The sequence below is a fragment of the Oikopleura dioica genome, chromosome XSR (assembly GCF_907165135.1).
Source record: "Oikopleura dioica chromosome XSR, OKI2018_I68_1.0, whole genome shotgun sequence".
NCBI classification, from domain to species: domain Eukaryota; kingdom Metazoa; phylum Chordata; class Appendicularia; order Copelata; family Oikopleuridae; genus Oikopleura; species Oikopleura dioica.
This window is the reverse complement of record NC_137294.1, coordinates 7,037,299-7,060,148: the sequence shown is the minus strand read 5'-3', so window position 1 is coordinate 7,060,148 and position 22,850 is coordinate 7,037,299. Positions and strand designations below refer to the sequence as shown.

General features: G+C 41.2%; 4 protein-coding genes across 11 annotated transcripts; 1 reads left to right on the top strand and 3 right to left on the bottom strand.

Moving 5' to 3' along the window:
• Positions 1–214: 214 nt before the first annotated feature.
• LOC145710592 (serine/threonine-protein kinase D1-like) lies at positions 215–11,103 on the top strand. Of its 6 annotated transcripts, none has more exons than XM_081788370.1 (22): positions 215–365; positions 520–605; positions 877–964; positions 1,005–1,149; positions 1,406–1,560; positions 1,831–1,983; positions 2,040–2,069; positions 2,375–2,487; positions 2,528–2,618; positions 2,721–2,962; positions 3,004–3,079; positions 3,128–3,320; positions 3,361–3,539; positions 3,586–3,741; positions 3,788–3,949; positions 4,011–4,112; positions 4,213–4,320; positions 4,368–4,527; positions 5,013–5,098; positions 10,134–10,243; positions 10,300–10,354; positions 10,583–11,103. In XM_081788370.1, exons 1-21 carry the CDS (start codon positions 315–317, stop codon positions 10,346–10,348), a joined length of 2,535 nt encoding a protein of 844 aa, XP_081644496.1. In that variant the 5' UTR covers positions 215–314; the 3' UTR covers positions 10,349–10,354; positions 10,583–11,103. The 6 variants fall into 6 exon arrangements, with proteins under 6 accessions (XP_081644496.1, XP_081644494.1, XP_081644495.1 ...); XM_081788368.1 differs by having other exon boundaries at positions 2,372–2,487; XM_081788369.1 differs by having other exon boundaries at positions 2,372–2,487; positions 10,300–10,366.
• On the bottom strand, positions 5,364–9,698 carry LOC145710597 (glycogen synthase kinase-3 beta-like). Of its 3 annotated transcripts, XM_081788383.1 has the most exons (7): positions 9,414–9,698; positions 9,229–9,280; positions 8,210–8,449; positions 7,898–8,095; positions 7,051–7,305; positions 6,531–6,681; positions 5,364–6,442 (listed from the first exon to the last, which is right to left on the bottom strand). In XM_081788383.1, exons 4-7 carry the CDS (start codon positions 8,072–8,074, stop codon positions 5,928–5,930), a joined length of 1,098 nt encoding a protein of 365 aa, XP_081644509.1. In that variant the 5' UTR covers positions 8,075–8,095; positions 8,210–8,449; positions 9,229–9,280; positions 9,414–9,698; the 3' UTR covers positions 5,364–5,927. The 3 variants fall into 3 exon arrangements, with proteins under 3 accessions (XP_081644509.1, XP_081644508.1, XP_081644507.1); XM_081788382.1 differs by lacking the exon at positions 9,229–9,280; XM_081788381.1 differs by lacking the exons at positions 9,229–9,280; positions 9,414–9,698 and having other exon boundaries at positions 8,210–8,498.
• On the bottom strand, positions 11,097–16,040 carry LOC145709056 (urocanate hydratase-like). Its single transcript, XM_081786741.1, is given in 16 exon segments — positions 11,097–11,247; positions 11,292–11,471; positions 11,518–11,601; positions 11,668–11,764; positions 11,802–12,024; positions 12,069–12,192; positions 12,195–12,248; positions 12,251–12,294; positions 12,358–12,517; positions 12,590–12,892; positions 13,658–13,759; positions 13,762–13,942; positions 14,022–14,077; positions 14,231–14,524; positions 15,733–15,898; positions 15,954–16,040. Coding segments are annotated over 16 exon segments (2,232 nt in total). The 3' UTR covers positions 11,097–11,170.
• On the bottom strand, positions 15,591–22,063 carry LOC145709055 (uncharacterized). Its single transcript, XM_081786738.1, is given in 19 exon segments — positions 15,591–15,909; positions 15,954–16,234; positions 16,275–16,622; positions 16,722–17,381; positions 17,500–17,668; positions 17,708–17,724; positions 17,727–17,780; positions 17,824–17,926; positions 17,971–18,119; positions 18,165–18,579; positions 18,623–18,940; positions 19,055–19,153; positions 19,255–19,401; positions 19,447–20,129; positions 20,132–20,426; positions 20,605–20,939; positions 21,015–21,147; positions 21,755–21,840; positions 21,890–22,063. Coding segments are annotated over 18 exon segments (4,170 nt in total). The 5' UTR covers positions 21,948–22,063; the 3' UTR covers positions 15,591–15,909; positions 15,954–16,133.
• Between the last annotated feature and the right edge of the window lie 787 nt (positions 22,064–22,850).

Below are 22,850 nucleotides of genomic sequence, written 5' to 3'. Positions count from 1 at the left end.
CTAGAACGAAAGGGCAGCCCTGCCTCCGAAGCTAACCCGCGAAAATAAATCTATCCCCCAGAGAAAGCACCTGAATAAGTAATGGATGATCGCACTTGTACGTGTAACCTATGATTATTTTATGAATGAGTGATCAGCGCCTTTGATAGTTCTCTTCAACGAGCGCGCAGGGCTTATATTATTCAAGGTTTACCCGAATTCTTGCTTTCAGACTGGAATCGTGAAATGAGATAGAAGTTCAAAGAAAACGGCAAGGAGAGCAAAGAAAAGAAAAAAGAAGGAAGTTTCGAAAGATAGCCTAATAATTGAAGAAAATGACAGACAAGATGGACGAAAGCTACACCGCTGCCTTGATAAGCCAAAAAGTAAGCGCCCGAGGTGTTGATGACTAGAATAATGCACTGGCACATCGCCCCTCAGAAGTAGTACTAGCAGTCAATGCCCTTCAGTACTCTCTCTCCACTGGGTAGGCCTCATTCTCATTCTCCCAGCGATTTTCAGGCTAAATGTCGATTTCAGATGTCCGAAGCGTCGACTCTTTCACACGCCAGCTCGGACGACGGCTCGCCCAAAGTTTCATTCGATCTCCAAGCGTCACTCTTCCGGAAAGGCTGTCGAACTAGATATTCTTTATTTATAGATCTAAATATTCACCGATTGCCAAGTGCCTCCAGTTCAGATTCGCTGCGAATTGAACTCGAGCGCTCAGTTAATCTTGGCCAGATTTAACTCCTTTCTGCTCCTATAAATTTCGGATGCCACAATTCGATAAGTCCTCGGCGGTCAATAAACTCATTTAGATGCATGCATATAATTATTAGCTGGCGCCATTAATCCATTAAATTCTGCTAAGTAAAATACGCAGCCTATTCTTAGCGAGCCATGGAACGAAAGTCAAGACTGTCTCGATCAAATGAGCATGGAAGAGTTGAACACGAAAGCCTCCTGTTTCCTCATGAAAAAGGTTATTCTCATATTTAATTTGAGAAATAGATTGCGTTCAGTTCCCCGACGCGGCCGTCTCGTATCCCACTCTGGGCCAGCGACTGCTGCTCTATCGTCACGACCCTCAGGACACAAATATTCTTCAATTGCTGCGCTCTCCTCGCGACATTTGCAACGGCGATGTCATTGAAATCGTCCTTTCTGGTAATGCTCGCCATTCTCTATCCAATCTTTGCAGAGAATGTCCGGGCCGCCATCACATCTGCGGATACTGTCTTCGAACCAGTATCGCAAATACCTAACACACCCGCTAACACCATCATCATTCTCAATGTGTGTTCCTTCGTTAAGCGGCTATATTTGTGAAGTGGACCGTTTTAAGCGTTTGTGCTGGTAGACAGATCCCGTGTGATGTCGGCAGAGAGCGTCACCTTGAGTTGGTTTCATTATATTGAATTAGTTGAAGCAGCAAAGGACAAGGTCAACATCTCCAAGCACAACTTGGTCGTCCACTCTTACAAAGGGCCCACTTTCTGCGACTATTGCGACGAGTTTCTCTGGGGACTTGTCAAGCAGGGCCTTAAATGCACCGCGTGCGGCAAGAACTTCCACAAGGTAATTCCTCATTTCAAATGTTCAGTGTTAGGGGCGCAAGCGGTATCGCTTGGGCAACCTCATCGAAGACGCCTTATGGCTTGTTCTTTGATGGAATTGATGTTCGCGCTCAGACAAGTTGTAATCAGCGTTTGGTAGTCGACAGCAAATGTCCGCTGGGGAAAGAAGTTCTCCTCATAGTCGCTTTCTAGCGAAGATTCAAAGACATAATTAAACCCCAATTTCTATGACGAACAAATGTGTTATGGTCCTCGAGTAACTTCGATTTAGAGATGCGTTTACCACATTCCGAACGACTGTGAAGGCTACAGAAGCAAGAAACCAAGCAAACGGCCGAACCCGAATGATATGAAGCCTCCTGTTATGTCTCACCCATCCCAAATGTCCGGATTATCGATACCAACAGGAGAACCTGTCGAAAAGGTAATATTTTCCCGGCAAAGAGAACTTTATTCGAGAACGGCCCAACCGAAATTTAGACAAAATCGCGGCTTCCTTGGTCGTCTTCGGTAAATGGTTTGCACTGACTTTGATTAAACAGCATTTACCATTATTTTTTCATTTATCTTTTTAACACTTCTTCGCACGGTCTCTTTTTATTTCAGATGAAATCCTTGCCTAGCAAAGTAATACTAGCGGATCATTCTTTTCGAAGATCCTGAGGTTTTTTGTTTGGAAAATAATTTCATGCTCAGAAATATACTGCCGGAAAGTTACTTTATTGGAGAATCGGAACGGCGCGCTATTTCTGTGTGTTTTTAGAGAGAATAAACTACTAGTTTTTCTGCAGTCGCTAATTAGATTTTTCTAGCAGCGTCCTACCGGCAGCTATGCTCGGGGAGGTAGGCCGATCGAGCTTGAGTGGAAGCTGCACAATAAACCAATGGTGCCTCACACGTTCGTGATTCATTCCTACCCAGTGATAAGGTTTGCTTTTAATCATTTTAAATCGACTAAAGTCGTTTAGGCCCACCCAATGTAAAAAATGTACAAAGCTGCTCTCCGGAGTAATGCGCCAGGGATTACAGTGCCGAGATTGTAAATACAACGCCTGCACGGTAAATAGTCAATACTCTCCTATGAATATGCGTTCTATATCATTCCTGATTTGTATTCGAAAGTGAGCCCGTCTAATTATCCAACTTGACTAATTACATTAGAGCTGTGTCAATGCAGGGCACATTCCTAACGACTGCCCTGGAGAAGCAGATGATGAATCTCTGCCCGAGAAGACATCGATAAATTCTGGATCCGTTTCCGACCAAAACGAGCAAATGGACACGTCAGATCTAGGAGAGGCGGCGGAGGACGATCAAGTCGACGAAATTAACTTGAGCAAAATCCACATCCAAGCAAGGCCGAATCAAGGAGACATGATTCCAGTCATAAGAATTGCACAAAGGTACTGCTAACTGGGTTCAAATTCCTCAAACTTCTTTTTAGCATGCGGAACTCTAAGCACAAGAAAGAAGTCAAAATCCAAGGATATCTTATACACACTACCAATAATGACGACATGGTGAGTCTGATAGAAAGCAGAAAATGGTATGATCAATTAATTTTTCAGCGTCGTCGACATTATTGGCGTCTCGATGGAAAATCTCTTCAGCTTTTCATGAGCGAAGAGGAACAACGAATTTCAAAGGAAATACCTCTTGCCTCGGTGCTAGACTGTCGTCTCGCCGAAATTATCGGAGTAATGCATCTTGAGCTTCAACTCAGCGGTGAAATAGTATATTACATTGCCGATGATACTTCAGGTATAACGAAGGTCTATCTGTTTTCATACATCATTTTCAGTAAAGCAAACTGTGTCACTTCGCCTATGGTACGACCATATCAAGAAAGCGCTGCGACCGATGGACCCTCACCCTAATATGCCTCAACAGAACCCAACCATTACGAAAAAACAGCTCAGCAATATTATGTCTCTCGACCCTGACGAACGAAGTGCCACCGATGTAGAACAGATTTACCAAGTAATCACTGCTCGTTTAGCCGGACGCTAGATTGTTCATTCTTCAGATATTCCACGACGAAATCCTCGGCTCAGGACAGTTTGGCGTGGTATACGCAGCCAAGCATAGAAGAAAGCCTCTCCAAGTGGCTATTAAGCAAGTCGATAAGAAACGCTTCCAGAATAAGGATAACAGGCTTATCCACGAAGTTCAAATTCTAGCTGTAAAAGACTAGTCAGGAGAGGCGCTTATTGATAATAATTCTTCAGGGGCTCCATCATCCTGGCATTGTAAATCTTTTCAATATGTTCGAAAACCAAAATCAAATTTTTGTTGTTATGGAAAAACTACAAGGAGACATGCTGGACATGATCATGTCTTCGGAGCACGGAAAACTGGATGAGAGAATAACGAAGTTCCTCATAACTCAGGGAGGGTTAGCTTGCAATTTCTTTAGTTTTCATCAAAATAGAATTTTCCGACCCATAAAAGATTCTAGATGCGCTCAGATATTTGCATGACAAAAATATTGTTCACTGTGACTTGAAACCAGAAAATGTTCTTACAGCCAATAGTGACAGTTCATTACCTCAAGTAAGTCTTTCTTTCATTTCTTTCATTTCTTTCATTTCGCTATAGATATTTGCTTGTATTACTCGCTTAGTATTATCAGTGCGCTAATGTAAGTATTCAGGTGAAATTATGTGATTTTGGATTCGCCAGAATTATTGGAGAAAAATCTTTTAGGCGTTCCGTCGTAGGTACGCCAGCCTACCTCGCCCCTGAAGTGCTAAATAATACGGTACGCTTATATATTGAAAAGCCTGATGTATATTTATTTTTCGCTAGGGATACAATAGGACACTAGATATGTGGTCTGTTGGTGTTATAATTTACGTCTCGTTATCCGGAACATTCCCTTTCAATGACGAAGAAGACATTGTTGATCAAATTCAAAATGCAGACTTTATGTTCCCTGACAATCCTTGGAAAGAAATCTCCAATAGCGGTAAGACTCACAACTAACTCTTCCTTGATTCCATAGTTTTCAGAAACACTTAATTATTTTAATTGACTTTCTGAAAACTAATATTATGACACCCACCTAATAGACATTAGTTTCAAATATTTCTTTGGTAAATCAATAGCTCACAAGCCATGCTGCATTGATTTCTACGCTATTCTTGCAGCTTTTACAAGCTTGCTTACCCTAGAAGTCCAATATTATTATTTTTGGGTTTCTCGAAGAGATGCCTTTTTACGAGAAGATTCACAATTTTTTTATAAAAAAGCAAGTTTTCAAAATGATATTCTTCAGTAAAGAGAACTAAACTTTCCCAGTTAGAGTTCATACCCCAGTTATATTTGTACTGGTTGAAAAAATTGTGCTCTTGATGCAATGGAATTTTTCTCGATTCTCTAATGGAAAATGGATATTTTCTTGAGAATATTTCTCATATTTACGTATTTTTCCATTCTTATTTGTTCTTCTAGCGATTGACTTAATCAAACACCTGCTGCAAGTTCAACGTAGACGACGACTGACAGTAGATCGTGCAATGCTACACGATTATTTCAAGGTACTTATCAAAATCGGAAGTTTCGGCATTAAACTAATCAGAAAATTTTTCCTTGAATTACCCTACGAAATATTCGATCTAACCATCTATTTTTCTACTCCCCCAAGCTTTGATGATAGTTTTTATAAAGTGTAAATAATACATTTAATGGTAAATCGCGATAATACATATTACCCGGATTTCATTCTAGAGGATTAACATAATCCCAATTTTTTAATCATCTATTTTCTGGTCGCCTGCAAAATAATAATAATACGTAAAATACTTTAAAACATTTATATTTTGAAGAAAACATTAAAGAACAAAAAGGAGCAACACAACATGTAGTCAAAATGAGGATTAACAGTAATATAAACAGCCATATATAAATATATGTATAGCACTATAGTTTGCTCAATTCTTTGCAGACGACTCTTCTGGCACGTTGAATTGGGTGATTGTAGAGCACTTTCTCATTTGTAGATAGGAACAGTGCGGGTACTAACAATAGGGTACACCAATAGGGTCATTACACAGTTATTTGTGAGTGAGTGGTGTAATTTCGAAAGCACAGAAATACTCAAATATATTTTCTCAGATGCTACTTTTTGGTCTTTGTTTCTTTTGATATTTTCTATAGAAGTGCCAAAAATCGCAGTGACTTTTCAATTTGACTTTTGGGATTTTGGTATTTATAGGTGATTTATGGATGGAACTAATGTAGAGCTCAATATTTTGGTAGATAATTAGGCCCGAGAAAAAGTTTAGCGGTTTTTCTTCCCTAATTGCTGCTCTTCCTCCGGACTCATGCACACAATGTCCATGGCGACGACTTTGCCATTTGGCAATTTTATTTGAGTCTTAAGAAGGTTAGCATTGCTCTCCTGGCACGAACGCGAATTAATCTGCATAAAAACAATGCAACCCTTTCCTCACGGTCTTGTAGCGGCTCGAAGAAAGGCGAGTTTTTGAGAGCTTGCAGCGGCGTCGCTCTCGCTTTCGGCGAGTACTTGAGCAGCGAGCTGGCCAAGTGAATGAGTCCTGGTTCGGTCGCTTCTGGGAGCGTTTCTTCGAGTGTGCTCTGCCTTTCCACCGGTTTGTCGTACTGAGCTTCTTCGGCATTCTTCATCGACACTGCCATTTCGCCAATTTCTTCACGTGACGGATTGCCCAGAACTTTTGTCATTGCCTTGATCTGGTGCGCTGGGCCTCGTGAAGAACAAAATAATGGCCGATGAAGGACGATTTCTGCGATTACACAGCCCGCCGACCACCAATCGACCTCGACCGAATACTCCTCTTTTCCCAGCACCAATTCTGGAGCGCGATAGGGCCTCGAGCACACATAAGATACGTTTGTATCGCCTAAAATCACTGTAAAATCAATCCCAAAGTAAACTTTCCCATCGAGGCTGCTGGAAGGATTTTACTTATATTTTGGCAAAGTACAAACCTGATCTAACTTTCTTCGCCGTGCCAAAATCGCATATTTTCAAGAGGCCTCGTTCCGGCTCGACTAGGCAATTGTCCGGTTTTAGATCCCTGTGAACGACATGTAGTGTGGCCAAGTACGCGCATCCACGCAGAAGTTGGTAACAGTACAACTAAAAACAAAATATGTGCCAATTTGAAATCGATAACCGAGCCGGTGGCAATGTGGCTGTCGACGCGAGCAACTAGCATTTTCGCCGCCTCGTCAATGAATATTTAACCCTTCGGTAAAAAATTTAACATCTACTCCAGCTTCCGCGATTGCATCGCCCAACACTCCCACGAACTTTTTCTAGTATTACTACCACATCGATAAATAATTCACTATTTGCTTATTTTGAATATCTTCCTTGATTTCAACAAGAAGGTTAAACTAAATTTGCATATTCCGAAGCTCGAAAATAACTTGATCGCTTCATCATGTTCAGTAATACTTTGAAAAATGTCTCGTTGAGAAGGATAAGCCCAAGATTTTCGCTCACCTGTTGATAGATGACGGGCATTTGCTCGCCGCGCCTCGAGTAGTACTTGAGTACTCGTCCAAGTGAGAAGGGAAGAAATTCCATCATCAGGTGTAGATATGTCCCATTACGTCTTTCCGAGAGGTAATAATATTTTAGCCTCACTATTGAATCGTGGTTTAGCCGCTTCATTATTTCCAGTTCACGGTTCTGATACTGTGGATCTTGAAACACCGTTTTAACAGCCACAGTCTCGCGTTTTTCCTCAATGACTGCCTAAAATGATTGTCATTAAACATTAAGAACTGTGTTTTTTAACCAAGCCAATGACAGGGATGAGGTCAAAATCCCGCCGTTTATCGAGTAATTTCGATTTTACTACCCACTTAAACACCCGATTGAAGCTTTAGATGTGGGCCTAAACCATAGATAAAGTTGTAAATAAACGCCAAAGAAACATATCAATTAACCCTCTGTTTTTCGAAATTCCAAAAATATAACCGGATTTTCATCCTTTATCGTCAACGATGAGCATTTCAGTCTAACCTCACGTAGTAGGCTTTGGGGTCAGAGCTTATATCTTTAGGCTTAACACTTGGTGATTATTTCCCATACTAATCCTCTTTATTTTTAATCATCAACACACAAAATTCAATACTGAAGCCGTGCTCGAAAGATTCTCATAAAGCTTATTTACAATGGATAAACTTTCGTTTTAGAAATTTTAATTTTTTACGAGTGAATCATAAATCTTCTCCTTGGGACGTTTTTAGCAACGAAAATGCGAAATTTCGTGATTTTACTTTTTATGGCCCTGAAGAAAACAAGTACGGATCAATCGATTATCAAAGAGTTTATCTTGTGTTACCTGGAGGACTGAGCCGAATGTGCCACGACCAGCAGCTCGAACGGCGCGCAGCGTTAGTTTTTCAGCTGGTGCATCCTCGGGCTTCGTGATGTCGTAGCACTCGACGGTGTTTCTATCTTTTTTTCTCGCTCCCAGATTGAATTTTTTGAATCTAGCAATGATGCTGTTGTCGTTCATATTAGGTCAACCCTTTGAATTCTTGTCACAGGCTAGGCAAAACCAGATGCGCTTGTGGCGCCGAGTGGCTAATCCTCGATCATGACAAATTTGTGCACCCATTGGTTTAGTGCGTATAATTGCCGTAGCCGGTACCTGAATGTGTGTGTGCGTTTTTATCGTCGCTCTTTTATGTTCTTTGCGTGGTTTCCGTTTTCGTTGTCTAGTTATTGAACCTCTATCGCTGGAGCCATTAGGCACTATCGCGTTTCAGTTAACCTCTATTTGTGTATTTTATGGCGTCCGGGTCGCTCGGTGTAGCGCTCTATAGTTCAGTCACTCGTCGTTGTCTTAGTCACACACTGGCCATTATTTCCCAGAGGCAATCGTACAGATCTGAACACTTAAGTCTAAGCAATACTGTCTTAGTGCGTCGCGGGTCTCGATCGAGCGCAGCTTTGATAAATCTTTTCTCTTTCGATATTTTGTCTTGATGCGTGTGCAGAAAAGGAAAAAATGACCCGTTGAAGAATTAGCGCAGCCGCGGACACTAGGCGCCCTCTCATGCATAGCTCGTGTAGGCGGTGTAACGTTGGATATGGCGGCGACTAGGGCAGTGCTCACTTGCCCGAGGGACGTGCCCGAGCTCCCACTCTGGGATTCGCTGCGTTCAGCGCCAACCTCACGCGCCCGTAAAAGGGACCACGCTGAACGCACAGCGTTTATTTTCTCGCTGTTTGACCTAGGCCTAAATCACTGACTATGCCGTCCTCTTTGTTTACTATGCTTCTCGGAGGAGGTAATTTAGCGGCGCTAAAGAGTCCTCAGGCTCTTCCTCGAGGCTTCCGACAAATTTTATTAAGCTAAAATTTAGAGTTTACATATCTTACAACCATTTTGCTATCGAAGGGCTTGAGTCTTTTCTTTACAAAATCCACCTTTTAGAGCTTCCGCGCGGTCGAGACCCACTTAACATTTTCACTCCGCTTGGTAAAATCAACATTTGATATTAAATTTATTTTAGGAGCAATTTGTGGAGATGGAATATCGGGTTTTCAATTTTGAGCGAGATTTTGTTGAATGAAAAACATACTTGGCCTTTCAATCTGAATGAAGCCTACAATAACATATTCAATAGTTGATTTGATTTTGATGGAGTGTGACTGTAGTAATACCTTAATCGGACGCCCTTGGGGACCTGTCGTGGCCACGTGACTAGAGTGAGAACTACAATCATATTTATTATTATGCAGGGGAATGGGAAAAGGTTCGATTAATTCTAGAAATTAGATATAAATTGCCACGTGACTATCTTTTTACGGAGATTATGGGAGCACTAAATAGTTTTAAGCGCGCTTACTCGATATATGTAGTGCTAAGCCTAAGCTGCCTTTTTCGGGGCACACTTGAGCCGTCTTCTTCTCCAGATCTCTATAGAAACCAAAACTCGTAGTAAATATTTTGGGACTGAATTTTTCTCTCCGTGTGAGCTAGCTTGTTACTATCACTATGAATGAGGACGCCTACGGCAACCCGTAGGGCAATCGACCGGAAAATCGGATTTTTCTTTTCGAACGGCCCGCCAAAACCACCCAGCGATCGTTTGTTCTCAATCCATTTCCTTTTTTGACACACTGCGACAAAAGCACTCTTTTGTGGCTCTCTTTGTTGTCTCTCCAAAGAAAAATTTTACGCCGATCTGAAGGCAACTCGTTGATTTCGCTTCTTGACTGTTAGGTATCCATTGCGACAATTCAAAGCGCCTTGGGAAGTGGATAGTCTGCTCATGAACGACTTTGTCATATCACTGGCATACTGTTTTTTGTGCTCCAAGGAGCAGTTAACCTTTACATTAGAGGACGTCAGTAAATGCATCTAAGTACGTTTATGAGACGTAGGTAAATATAGCTCTGGATCGCTGAGCGAAGTGATATTCGCTTTTGATTTTCGTTGGATATTTACTGGTGCGCAAATTCCACTACGGGTTTGGCGCGGTCAATTTATGACGCGCGGGGCCCTTGCGCCTGTCTCCATTTTTTTTCTTTGCTCGAAAGCGAAAATTCTAAACCGATCTCTTAAGGACTACCAGACCTTCCTCGATCTGAGGAAGCTCGAGGAGCGCATAAACACGCAACAATGGACTTGCTCCGACCACTGGGCCGAAGTCGCAGCTCGTTACGGCCCACATGGGTAAGTAATAATTAATCTTCCGCAGGATACCGTAAATGATGAAATTTTTCCTTTAGAATTGGCGAAAAAACAACAGTGAAAATTCACTCGTTCGTAAAAAAATAAAATAAGGTGAAAGTCTATGTACGTAAATCACTAATATTATCTTTAAATCAATTCCATGTTAATTATAATTCATTTTTTACAGAAAACTTTTTGAACTTACTTAAAGTATCTAAACTCAGTAAATAAATGTACTAACATAGTAGCAAAAATCATAATCCACAGCAACTCCATCTCGAATGAATGTCTACTCGTATGCCGAAGAGTAGAGTAGCCCATTTAAATTTGTTTCTTCAGAACGCATCTATAATCTTCAAACCGCATTTGCAAAAGTACACAAGTCTGTGTACCAAGAAATCGGCCCCTCAACTCTGCTCCAAAAGCCTCGACTACAATTTCAGCTGTTGACAAAACTCAACTTAATATATTTCTGCCCTGCCAACCGCGCCATTTGGAAGATGGTCAACTCTAGAATAGCTCGACAAAACTTTTCGCGCGAATACTCAAGTGTTCGAATACATAAGTGCACGAAAAATTACACTACGGCTTTAAATCGATCATGATTTACGAATCATGATGCTTGCACTGTGAAATTGTACTTAAAATTCAATGTCTTGAATATTGACTTTCTTTGATAAAGAAAAGAAGAGTTTTTGAGTGAAAGATATTCTTGACCAAATTATGCATTTTTCCATCTTTGTACTAAGCTACTGCTCTCTATACTTTCTCTAGTTCTTTCTATTTCATATTCTACCCCTTCTTGGTAGCGTATTTTTCTGATATGTAAACAACAAGCGATAATAAATTCAATTCAATAAGATTTTATTCAAATTTTAAGTCACTAGATATGCTATTGAAGAACAGAGTCCAATATACTCCAAGACTCTAATGTGGTAGCGTGATGATCAAATTTGGATTTTTGTCCATTGCTTCTTGAATCGCAATTTTCGCAAGCGCATTTCCTTAAAAATATCATCAGCCTTAATTTCTTCGCAGGTGCATATACCTGACCAGCAGCGTCTTGCTACACCGTTTGCTACATCCCATGATAGAAAACGTCTTGCCTTGATTATCTGTTCTTCCGAACCGTCAAGCACATGACCGAAGCCACCGTTCATCACTTCACCCCATCCTACACCGCCGCCGTTATGCAGCGACACCCAGGTTGCCCCTCGTGCGGCGTCTCCTTTGAGTCATTTTAGTAAATTTGCACTGCCTACGAAATACCGAACCTAGACAATTTTGCACTGCCATATCGGCTGTCACCCCCGATCCATCGTAAATATTACTCGTTTCGCGGAAAGGCGAGTCAGTCCCTGAATACGTATTAAGAATCTACTCAAATGGATGACTCTAAAACGAGACAGTATATAACTGACTACCTGAAACATCGTGGTGATCTCTTGACAAGATAACTGGGGCACTGATGACTCCTTTTGCGACTGCATCATTGAACGCTTCTGCAAGTTTCCAACGACCCTAGTCTCATATTAATCGTGTTAACAGTAACTTTTACCTTCATGTCAGTGTACAAGATTCGCGCTTGAGAGCCGACGACCAATTTGTGCTTGTCTGCTTCTTTTATCCAGCGGAGATTGTCTTGGTACTGTTGCTTGGAGGCGTCAGAGATTCCCTCGTTGACAATTCCTTCTAATACAGAAATTGCGATTTCGTCCGTTTTAGATAAATCTGATGGCTTTCCGGATGAGCAAATCCAGCGGTAAGGACCAAATCCAAGACTTAAAAGAAGGTGATTTTCGGAAAGCTCTCATCGCTACTGAACCTGAAAATGTCTCCCATAATGTGTTGTACGTAGCTAGGGTACTTGAATTTCGTTGTCGATCCGCTCTCAAATACGTTTGCTCCAGCTCGCCCAGCTTCAAGGAGAAAAGCATTCCCGTAGTCAAAAAGTAAAGTCCAGCTTTTGAAAGTTTGTTAAGGGCGTCTATATGACGGCGGAGTGTTCCCGAACCAGCTCCAAATATTTTTCCTCGTTTGTTGCTTTTAAGGTTCGCTAATGATTTTCTTTTTGATTTTCATTTGATGCAATTTATGCAACCATTCCTATGTATGTTTTAGCTTCTTCCGCTGTCAATTCTATCGGAAGGTATCCACCACCGCGGATATCATGACAACTCGTTTGATCTGAGCCAATATCAACAAGGAGCTCGCCAGTTTTCTCGTAAACTTCCACCACCTTCTCCCACAAACGAACTATATTTCCGTGGTAGCCTTTTTTGGTTCATTCATTATTTTAAGATAAACTTTGAAAGAAGCTTTTAGAAAGCATCATTTTCCACAGGCAAATATGAACCCAATGCCTATCGAAGTGGCTCTTTTTCCTCGCGATAATGTCGAATTAGGAGATGATTTCATCAACATCATCTGTGTAAATATCGAGCCATCCTTGTTTCTGGCGTTTGATCAAATGACTTTTGTCGATCTCTGCGATAACTCCAACGCAGCCACAAATTGTGGCAGCCTTTGCTTGGGCACCGCTCATACCACCAAGTCCAGAGGTGATGAACACTCGACCTGCGCCATTGGACGAGTCAAACTTCCTCCGAAAGGCGTTAAGAACGGTCAGTGTTGTTCCATGTACAATTCCTTTTTAAATGATGTAAAACGTAAGGCATTGAGAGCATTTAAGGGTAATCCTATACATCGGCGTGGCGCTTCTCTCTCGATCCGCGCTCCGCCAGAACCTATTTTTCACAAGGCCATAAAATTCGACCGGAATCCTTAAACTCTCTTCTATTGCTCTAGCAAAAATGAAAAAATCGGGAACGAGGAACTATCTGAAAACCGCCGGTTTCCTTCAAAGGACATTTCCCGCCAGATTTTTGATTCAAATTTCACGAAAATCAGATGGTCTTGTAGAGAATCGTCTGCTCTACAATTCCTCTGATTTAGATTTTCTTTTTGCGCTCTCAATTATTTTACATGGTCATTTTAAAACAGCGCTATGCTTCCTCGCGCCTCTCTTCTTCCTATTTCTCACGGCGCGCTCCGGCAGAGAAGAATAGCACTCTCTTCAAACTATCATCGAGAATTTTTGAGAACGTTAAAGGAAAATCTAAATCAGAGGAATTGTAGAGCAGACGATTTTCTACAAGACCATCTGATTTTCGTGAAATTTGAATGAAAAATCTGGCGGGAAATGTCCTTTGAAGGAAACCGACGGTTTTCAGATAGTTCCTCGTTCCCGATTTTTTTCATTTTTGCTAGAGCAATAGAAGAGAGTTTAAAGATTACGAATCTTTTTGAATTTTAAAAAAATCTCACTCCGGTCGAATTCTATGGCCTAGTGAAAAATAGGTTCTGGCGGAGCGCGGATCGATCGAGCAGCGCCGCGCCGATGTATAGGATTACCCTTAAAATAAGACTCTCACACCATAGCTTGAGGACCAATATAACACCAAGATCCAGCCGTCATCTGTCCGTATTGTGTTACTCCGAGCGCGAAGGATTTTGATACTGTGATGGCGTCGAGAATCGTGGAATCATCATTCCGTTGGTAATGATACATCTCGGACTATTTCTAGAACTCGGAAAAAGGCCAAGCGGATGGCCGGAGTTCATCACAAGAGTCTGTTCTTCATTCATTATCGACAAGTAATACATCGTTAACCGGAATTGAATCCAGTTCGAAAAGACCTAAACACAACTCATTTGGTCGCAAGAATAGCAGAAACACTAAACATGTAATATAGAATATTATTTGACCCTGGTTAACCTGTCCATTTCCTCCATAAGTTACGAGCTCGTTCGGGTATTGGGCGATGGCATAATCTGAAATAAGGTTGCGTCAAGAGTAGTATAACAATTTTATTGGAATTAGGCCGAGAATCTTTTACATATACGAACTTTAACGAGCGATTTGACCGCAGAACTAAGGTGACAAATGAACTATTTCTTTGTTCGACGTTAAAACTTCTTGCTTACCTAAGTTATTCATTATCTGGTGCATCATGCAAGCAGCTTGCTTCGTTTTGCATGGATACAAATTAACCGGATAAGCTTTGATAGGGATCCGAGTCGGCCTAAAACGGTACATGTAGATGTGCCCATAATCATTCAGCTCCTCAAGAAACTCCTTCTGTAATTGGTCATGACTTTCGCGATCAAAGTATCGCAGTGCATTAGAAATTGCTTGTTGTATTTCTTCTGAGTCTAATCCATGAACCCTCTTCGGTGCGTGTGGAACATTTTCGTCCAAACCCGGATGATCGGGTAATTCTTTCGTGGATCAAAAACTGAGCATCCTAGAAACTTTTACACTTGATTTAAGGGTATAGTCATCGCTCTTTGCCAAGTCTCAAATTTTTAATCTGAGTCCATTTTTAGAATCCTCATGAAATTCTGAACAAAAAAGTCCTCATGAGTCATGACCTTTATCTCTATCTCAACCGGTTTTCCGGAAATTGAGACTGAAAATGGCGAATTTTAATGCATTTTGCCCATAAGCCAAATTTTGGCCATTTTAAGAAGCTTCAGAAGGGCTTCATATGACACATTTTTTGAAAGCTTATGCTTAGGGCTTCAAACTGGTATAAAAACGGTTAAGTTTGGGCAGTGCCCTCAGGGTAATTTAGGAGATTGTTTAGGTCAAAAATAGGTTCAATCGATTTTCGAAAAATTTTTATAAGAAAAAATTTAGTAATTGAAAAAAGCTCTTGTCAATTTTAAGATAAGGGTCTGACCTACATAATCCACTTAAAAAGATTCTGGACTTTTTTGTAAAATTTCGAGGAGTTCGGCCGTTTATATAGCCTATTTTGGCCGAGATGCCAACTTTGAGGGGTCGTCACGTGGCAAAAATGAAGGAATTTTTTAAAAAGCTCTTGTCAATAGTAAGATCTAAGATAGATCTTAAATTCTAGCACTTAAGGACATTCTCACTATTTACAAGTCCAGAGGAGTTCAAGCTCAAAGTAGGCCTGAGCGATAACTATACCCTTAAACATCTCTTAATATTTTGCGTGCTGATTCTCTGTCAAATTTTTCGAAGAAATAGAAGATTGAAATTATTTGTTTAAATATGTTAATTTGTTCCAGTAGTCCTGTAGGTAAAGGTTTGCAGAGATTGGCCAGTCCCTCTCTTATATCTTCTTCAGATAAAGTCATCGTTTGCCAAATTCTCGATCTTATGTGATTGACATCGAAAAATTTTCTTGACCATAACTGGGAGGGGTGGAACAACTTAAACGACCTTATTTTTACGATCTTGTGATCACCAAATGTCTGCGATGCACTTGAATGAGATTTATTCATCGCACTTATTTTTAAATTCACTTCATAAATATGTATATTTATTTTTACAGACTTTTACTGAATTGGTTTTGGCAGGTAGAAGGGTCATACAGGCATAAGTAGGTTTGAATGTACTTGATAAGTTTATATTGTTTAAAAAGATTCATTATTGTTTTAGTAATCAACGAGCTGACCAACAGGTGCCTCGGCTTCGGCTTCTTCGGCAATGGCACCGAGTTTAGTGTCCTGATCCATTTCCCAGTCCCATTTTTGCTTTGAATCTCCAGCTTGGGTCTTTTCAAGCTTTCGTGAGGACTTTTTGCCGTCCATCAAAAGACCTTTACGGGCAGCGTTTGTTTTCTTCCGCAGAGCTGAGATTTTTTTTTACAAACAACGATTTTAGTTCTTGTCTCACCTTTATGTCTTTCGATTTTTTCTTCGTCGTTAACGGGTTCATCTCGTCGTTGTTTTCGCTTACGACGTTGTTTCTTCTGTTCGTCATCATCTGATAATTTGTCCTTATCATCTCCGACAGCTTCCTTTTTCTTGCGCCTCTTTTTGCGTTTCTTTTTCTCCTCGTCGTCGATTTCGAAAGCTACATTATCCTCGCCGGCATCGAATTTGACTTTCTTTCCGTCGCGTTTTTCTTGCGCTTTCGAAGCTTATTTTTGTCTCCTTCAGTGCTTTCCGCATCACCTAAGGTTGTTTTGTAGAGACATTAATGGCTTCCTCTTACCTTCTCCTTCGGCTTTAGCCTTTGAAGGATTATTAAAATTCGTTCCTCTCTTTTCTTGCTTTCCTCTGCGTCGTCTATTTTGGAACATTCTTGGAGCCACCTTGTAATCAATCTTTTCTTTTCCAAGAAGCTGAGCGAAAATCGGCGAGTCTTCCAACAACTCGTCGGCTTGCATTTGCGGCAGTTCTTTTCGAGTCGAAAGGATGGTGATTTCTATACTTTCTCCAGCAGATTTGATTTTATTCACGACAAAGTCATGATTTTGTCCTTCGAGAGAAACACGACCAATTTCAATCAAACGATCACCAGTAGATACTCCAGCTTTGTCTGCAGCTAAGCCAGCCTGGAAAGAGATTGAACAATTTTATCTTAATAAAATTTTGTTTTGTCTTGATAATTCTTTTTCTACAATAATTTCATTTATTTTTTGTTCAATCCCTTCCTGAACGAGCTCAAAATAGTGTCCTTTGTCATCTTGGTTGATGTAGAATCCGAACGTTCCCTTTTCTTTAGTCAGGAGGACTCGTCTAGGGGTAACAACTTCGCGAAGCTGATCCGCCTGGACGGACATGACGTTCAAGTGAACAGTGTCGCCACTTTCACGAACTCGGGAGACACAGTTTTCGTGTATCTCGAGCTCGATGTTTCTGTGGTTGACTTCTTTCACACGATCGCCCACTTTAAGACCGGCTTTATCTGCAATGGAGCCAATTGTAACATCTTCGACATAGTGCCCTTGGTCGTCGAACCAGAGATGGAAACCAAAGGTCTCGCCGGGCTTCTTAACCATTTCGACATCGTGCGGAGTGTAAGCATCAATAGACTCAGTGTATTGAACGAGTAACTTGACTTCACACGCCTCTTGCGCTTTCTCAAGCAAGGCAATAACCTCTTCGTGGGCGTAGTCCGTCACATCAACGTCTTCAACAGCAAGTAGTCTGTCGCCATCACGAAGACCCGCGTACTCGGCGGGGCCGCCTTTCTCGACCCAATGAATATTGTGACCGATTTTCTTTTCATTTGAATCGATGTTGAATGATGTTGTATTTGCAAGTTTGAAGCCCCAGTCTTCGTCATCGTCTTTTGACAGTATGAACGTAGATTGCGCTTTATATTGGTCGAAAAACACGTCAAGACATAACTCATAAGATAAATTAATAAGATTTTTATAATTTTTCTTTCAATAACTCAAGATTTCAATTGACCGTTCCTGAAATTGTCTTGCTATTCTCATCGATTCCCTGGGCGTTTCCTCCTCTGTCGAACCCGCCCCAGCCTTTCCAACCAGAAAACTTCATATCAGCCTTGTAAGCGGTGATGCCGATATTGTTTTTCTTGTAGTAGACGAAAGTTTTGGCATCAACTGCTAACAAATTAACCACATTGTGACAAGCCTAAAAATTCTTAATAAAGATAGAGAACTCGATTCATACCTTGATTCGGTAAAAACATCTTCGGTGGATTCTTTTTCAATGTTGACGTTGTTAATTTCGATAATTCTATCACCTAAAGTCGATTTGAATTATCGGAAATGTCAAAATAAAATTACCCGCTCGAAGACCAGCTCTATCGGCTGGTGAGCCTATTGTGATATCTTCCACATAATGTCCGTCATCGTCGTGCCAGATATAGAAACCATATCCAGATTTTCCCTGTCAAATAATTATGGCTAGTATGTTCAGAATCAACTCGGTACCTGGACAATGCGGAAAAGATATGGCTTATTTTTCGCTTTGACGTCGTCAGATCTTTCATCAATCACAAGGAACCTTATTTCGTTTCCTGCTTTCTTTATCAAGTCGACGACCTGCTCGTGGGAGTATCGCTCGCAGTTGATACCATTCACTTATTTTTGCTTATTTAAAGAAGGCCTAAATATGTTTTCCTTACCTTCAATGATTCTATCTCCATCCCTAAGACCAGCCGAGTCAGCGGGGCCACCTTTCTCTACTCTCCGGATGACCTGTCCATTTCTGTCTCGATCAATAGCAAGGAAGAATCCATGTTGTTCGTGGTCGGTCTTCAACAAAGTACAATTACGAGGTACGCCGAGAGCGTGTGTCGAGCGTTGAAGATCTCCGCGAAGAGTTCCTTCCGATGTAAATGTTGTGAATGATTTTGTTTCAGAGAGTGAGATCGAGTCTGACATTCCCAACGTTATTGTGTCGTCTTCTTGCAGCTCTGTTTCTGCGTCAGAATCCAAAGGCATGAAATATGGCTCAGCCGGAATCGAGATCGCATCCCAGTCGATCTGTTCCATCCCTTTGATTTTGAAGTCAACGATGTTCTTGTAATGTGTATCCGCCTACAAAAATGCCTGGAGCTCGAGTTCAAAAGCCAATAATTACCTTCGCGTCAGTCACAAGAAGCAGTACTTCGACTTCGCACATACGCAAGCGTTGAATACAGTCTTCATGGTCATCTGCTTCAATGTTCATCCCATTAATTTGGATAACGCGATCGCCTGTCTTTAGTCCTGCGCGCTCTGCAGGTCCTCCTGGATCTACTTCTTCAACATAATGGCCGTCTTTTTCGTCATCGTAACATACGCAGAAGCCAAAAGCGCCATCTTCTTTAAAAATTCTGCAGAGCCTAGGCTTGCCGCGCTTGTACTGCCTGTCATAATCTTCATCGACGACGATAAAGTGACAAATATTTTTGCCAGCCTAGTCCTTGGTTCATAACTATTTCCGATCAAATGAATCTTTCAAGTGAAAATTGCTTTAGTAGTGTTTAAAGGGCTTATTTGCTCGATCGAACATTAATTATGAACCAGTAACCTTTATGGTGGCAACAAGTCGCTGATGTGTCTCGTACTCGCAGTTAATACCATTTACTTCAATTATTCTGTCTCCTATTCTGACGCGTAGAGTGAACAGCTTGTTAATGTTATAATAACGCAATTTTCGTTTGAAAATGTGCTATACTTGCGAAAGTACCCTGAGAATCAATGTGATAGAATATCAAAAATAGTGTCCACTCTCCTTAATCCTGCTCGGTCAGCTGGGCCACCACAGTCGACCCATCGGACGACTTGTCCAATACGATTATTATCTATGACAACATAAAGGCCATAATCCTCTTTGTGCGCTTTCACCAATCGGCAATAACGAGGTTTGATATGTGTCTACAAAGAATGCCATTACCGATGTAAAAACTGGTTTAAGAATACCTTATCCTTCTTCGCTTTGCCTTTTCGCACTTTGCCGACTCTTTCGTCGAAGAATTCTTCAGCGAGGGAAGACGTGATTGTAACCGCTTTCTTGCGAAAGTAGCCGTCTGTTTTTGGGTCAACCAAAAGCATTGTCACGGAGAACTCGGCCATGCGTATGCGGCTGACCACTTCTCTCGATTTGAAGGTCTCGATGTTAGTTCCATTCACTTCAATGATTCGATCACCAACTTTTAGCCCGGCACGATCGGCAAGTCCCCTTGGCTGAACTTCTTCGATGTACTCGCCTTTTCTGTCGTCCAAGTACAGCAGATTGAATCCGTAGCCCTCGCTCAAGTCAGACCGTTCCAGTTTTACCAATCTCGGCTTATAGTCGTTCTCGTCGCCAGTGACTCCTTCAACGTTTCTCAAATTGACCGCAACTTTGCACTCCCTATAAATCGCGTCTGCTTTTTCTTCAACCACCAGGATTTTAATTTCGGTTAATGCAGCGTCGATTTTGAATTTGACTTCCTCGATTGTTGAGCCCTGCGCAACAAGACCATTAATCTCGATAATCCGCGCATTCACGGTCAGGCCGGCGTATTCTGCATTCGAATCGGGGTCGATTGCTTGAACTATGACACCTTTACGCTCCTCGTTGTACTCGAGTCCTATCCCAAACGTAGGAATACGAGATTTTTCACTATCCGGAAGACTTTTGGCTTTGGCAGCTGTTCTCCCTCTTGAAATTTGCGGGAGTAGTCTTGGAAAGACTTAATCGACATCGTATCCAGCTGATCTACAAGAGCGGAGCAATCCTCGTCATCGTCGTCGTATTTGCCACCTTTTATCAAGTAAATGACAAAGAGGATCGTGCTGACAAGGGCGACCAACTGGTTAAATATGACGATTGGAGATATAATCCACAGATATGTAATGAACTTTTCTCCTTCTGAGATGAGTGCATTGAAACAGCCATCTTTGTAAAACTCCGGCCGCTGAATAATTCATACATAAATTATGCAACAAAATCAAATTAATTAATTGTCTATAATAAAGACTCTACATGAAATCACTTTTCGATCTTATTTTCAGAGCAAAAACGATGTCTAATTAAAAGGCAAGACAATAAGCGAAAACATTGAATGCTCCGAATCAGAGCATGTTTTAATTTACCTGAATCTCCCCGTCGCGGTTCCCATTTTTGAGAATGCAAGTGGCTCTAAGCTGCTCGGCGTCTTTGGCGGACACGACGTGATATTCCTGAAAATCGGAGTCGGACTGGAGACCGCAGCAGTGGAGAGCTTCTTGAACGTGCTCAACAATCTTCCTGTTCTTTTGCCAAACTGTCGGTGCTTTCGTCTGGTCTAGCCGCATAAAGACCTCTGTGTTGTACCAGTTGCCAAAGGACTGCAGCAAGTCGTCCTTTTTCTGTGCAATAAAGACGAAGATCGAGATTATTTCGCATGTGCATAGAATCGCCATTGTTATCGTGTAAAGACTGAGGAGTACTTTTCAACGGGATCATTTTAGCGATCTCGAGGCTAATCCAACTGTAATACAGTGACGATAATCGTCAAAATCACTTAAAAACCCCATGCCTTCATTTTTCATATTCGCACCGCAGGTGCCTACGAGTGACAGGACGAGAAATAAAATCCCAGAAGCCAGGATCAACGCCAAGGCCACGCGCAAGTCTTGGTATTCGAGAAAGTAATCCTACGTTTTGGACTCAATAAAATCTGTCTCATTGTAGATTTTGACAAATTGTAATCGCCTCGTGTCTGAATCTGTTTTACCGTGACCACTATTAATAATTTAAAGCTGTTTCTTTGGAAGAAAGATAAGTTAGCAAATACATTAACTTCTCAAAACACGGGCGCGCTACTATACCCTCAAAACACGGGGTCCAATAATTGGACCACAATGCATTATCCAGCCCCGCGCGGCGCGCCAAATTCATAGTGTGAAAAATAGCGCTCAGAACTTTTGGCTCTAATTGGCGTTTCCGTTGTGTAAAAAAGATTATAAATATATTGTTAGAGAGCTTGAACCCTCTTCTATAAAAATAAACAATTGAAAATCGAAAAATCCGTTTCGATATTCCACCAGAGAGCGAAAGAGAAATATGGCGCAAAACGCCACCACTTTTGAGTTTTCATTCGAAACTTCACAGAGTGGTTCGTTTTCGTCCTATCAGCTCACATTACAAATTTCAGGTCAAACAGATTACTAAAACGGGAAATACAGGGGGTAAAAGTGGCCGTGGTCCAATGATTGGACCACGTGCCTTGAGAAGTTAAAAATATTGCGTCCGCTCCTTGACTGGACCTTGAATAAATCTCATCCATACTCCGAGTGATAAAATGCCACATCCAACGAACCAGAAGAGTATATTGGAGACGACAACAACTTTGGGAAATTAACTCTTTACACTCTAGCCGTTCCATTGAATTTTTACCTGTTCGAAGCGTTCGTCCCCACTTTCTTTTCCTTCGTGTGAATTGCCACTCACTCATTTTGAAACACTTTCAAAGTTTGACAAATTGGCGTATTTATCGACGCATTCTCTTTTGGATTTCTCGATTCCGCTCGGCTGATAAACCGGTCAGAGAATACAGGATGCAGGAATTATATTTTTCTTTTAGGGGTGACTCCGGGTGGTGGTGCGCCCGCGAGGCAGGCAACCACAACCAAGGTCATCAAGCATTTGCCCTAGAATTTTTACCAGTATCGACATAAGGAGCAAAAATCAAACCAAAATAGTGGAACTTTGATGAAAGAAATATTATCATATTTATCCTTCTTATAAATCAATATTTACAGTTTAAAAAATGTGCAACTTCGAATTTCAGGAGTGGGCTAAATTCTGACTAAAATCTATTATAAATGTCAAAATTAAGTAGTTTAACATAAGATTTTATTTAAAAAACGTATTATTATATAAACATATCAGGAGGAGTGGTTTAAATGCTTATTCAATAATCATTTTATTTAAGGATTTATTAAAGCTTGCACAGGTTTTCTGTAGTGATTATAACTTATTGAGCTTAGCGCGTGATTTTCTCAATAGATGGCGCCCTACAGTTATTCTGTAATTCTCTCTCAGAACAAGCAGGAGGTTAACTTTTTATAAACCGAAAAAAGGAGAGAGCAAGTTTAGAAAAAAAAAACGAGAGAGGAAAAGAAAACCTAGAAAATCATCACAGGATGAAATGGAGTTCGATTTAGGCTCGGATATATAAACCAGTAAGCCACACTCACGCTAGGATAAGCAGCACGAATTGATAGCATTTGGCATGTGTAGTGAGAAAGTTCCCTGCCCCAAATAATTAATACATCCTCGGAAGATCTGTCAACAATCGACCTCGAGCTCAAATTTCGAAACCTGACATTTGACAAGGATTTTTTCGCCGAGTTCC

What these genes read in the sequence shown, in the direction of transcription:
- LOC145710592 (XM_081788368.1), top strand. Translation starts at nt 315, where the DNA reads ATGACAGACAAGATGGACGAAAGCTACACCGCTGCCTTGATAAGCCAA. An exon ending in CTCCAAGCGTCACTCTTCCG is followed by an intron (nt 606 to 876) that starts GAAAGGCTGTCG and finishes GCCTATTCTTAG; the next exon opens with CGAGCCATGGAACGAAAGTC. An exon ending in CTACCAATAATGACGACATG is followed by an intron (nt 3,080 to 3,127) that starts GTGAGTCTGATA and finishes TTAATTTTTCAG; the next exon opens with CGTCGTCGACATTATTGGCG.
- LOC145710597 (XM_081788383.1), bottom strand. Translation starts at nt 8,074, where the DNA reads ATGAACGACAACAGCATCATTGCTAGATTCAAAAAATTCAATCTGGGA. An exon ending in CATTCGGCTCAGTCCTCCAG is followed by an intron (nt 7,306 to 7,897) that starts GTAACACAAGAT and finishes CAATCATTTTAG; the next exon opens with GCAGTCATTGAGGAAAAACG. An exon ending in GGCGAAGAAAGTTAGATCAG is followed by an intron (nt 6,443 to 6,530) that starts GTTTGTACTTTG and finishes CAGTGATTTTAG; the next exon opens with GCGATACAAACGTATCTTAT.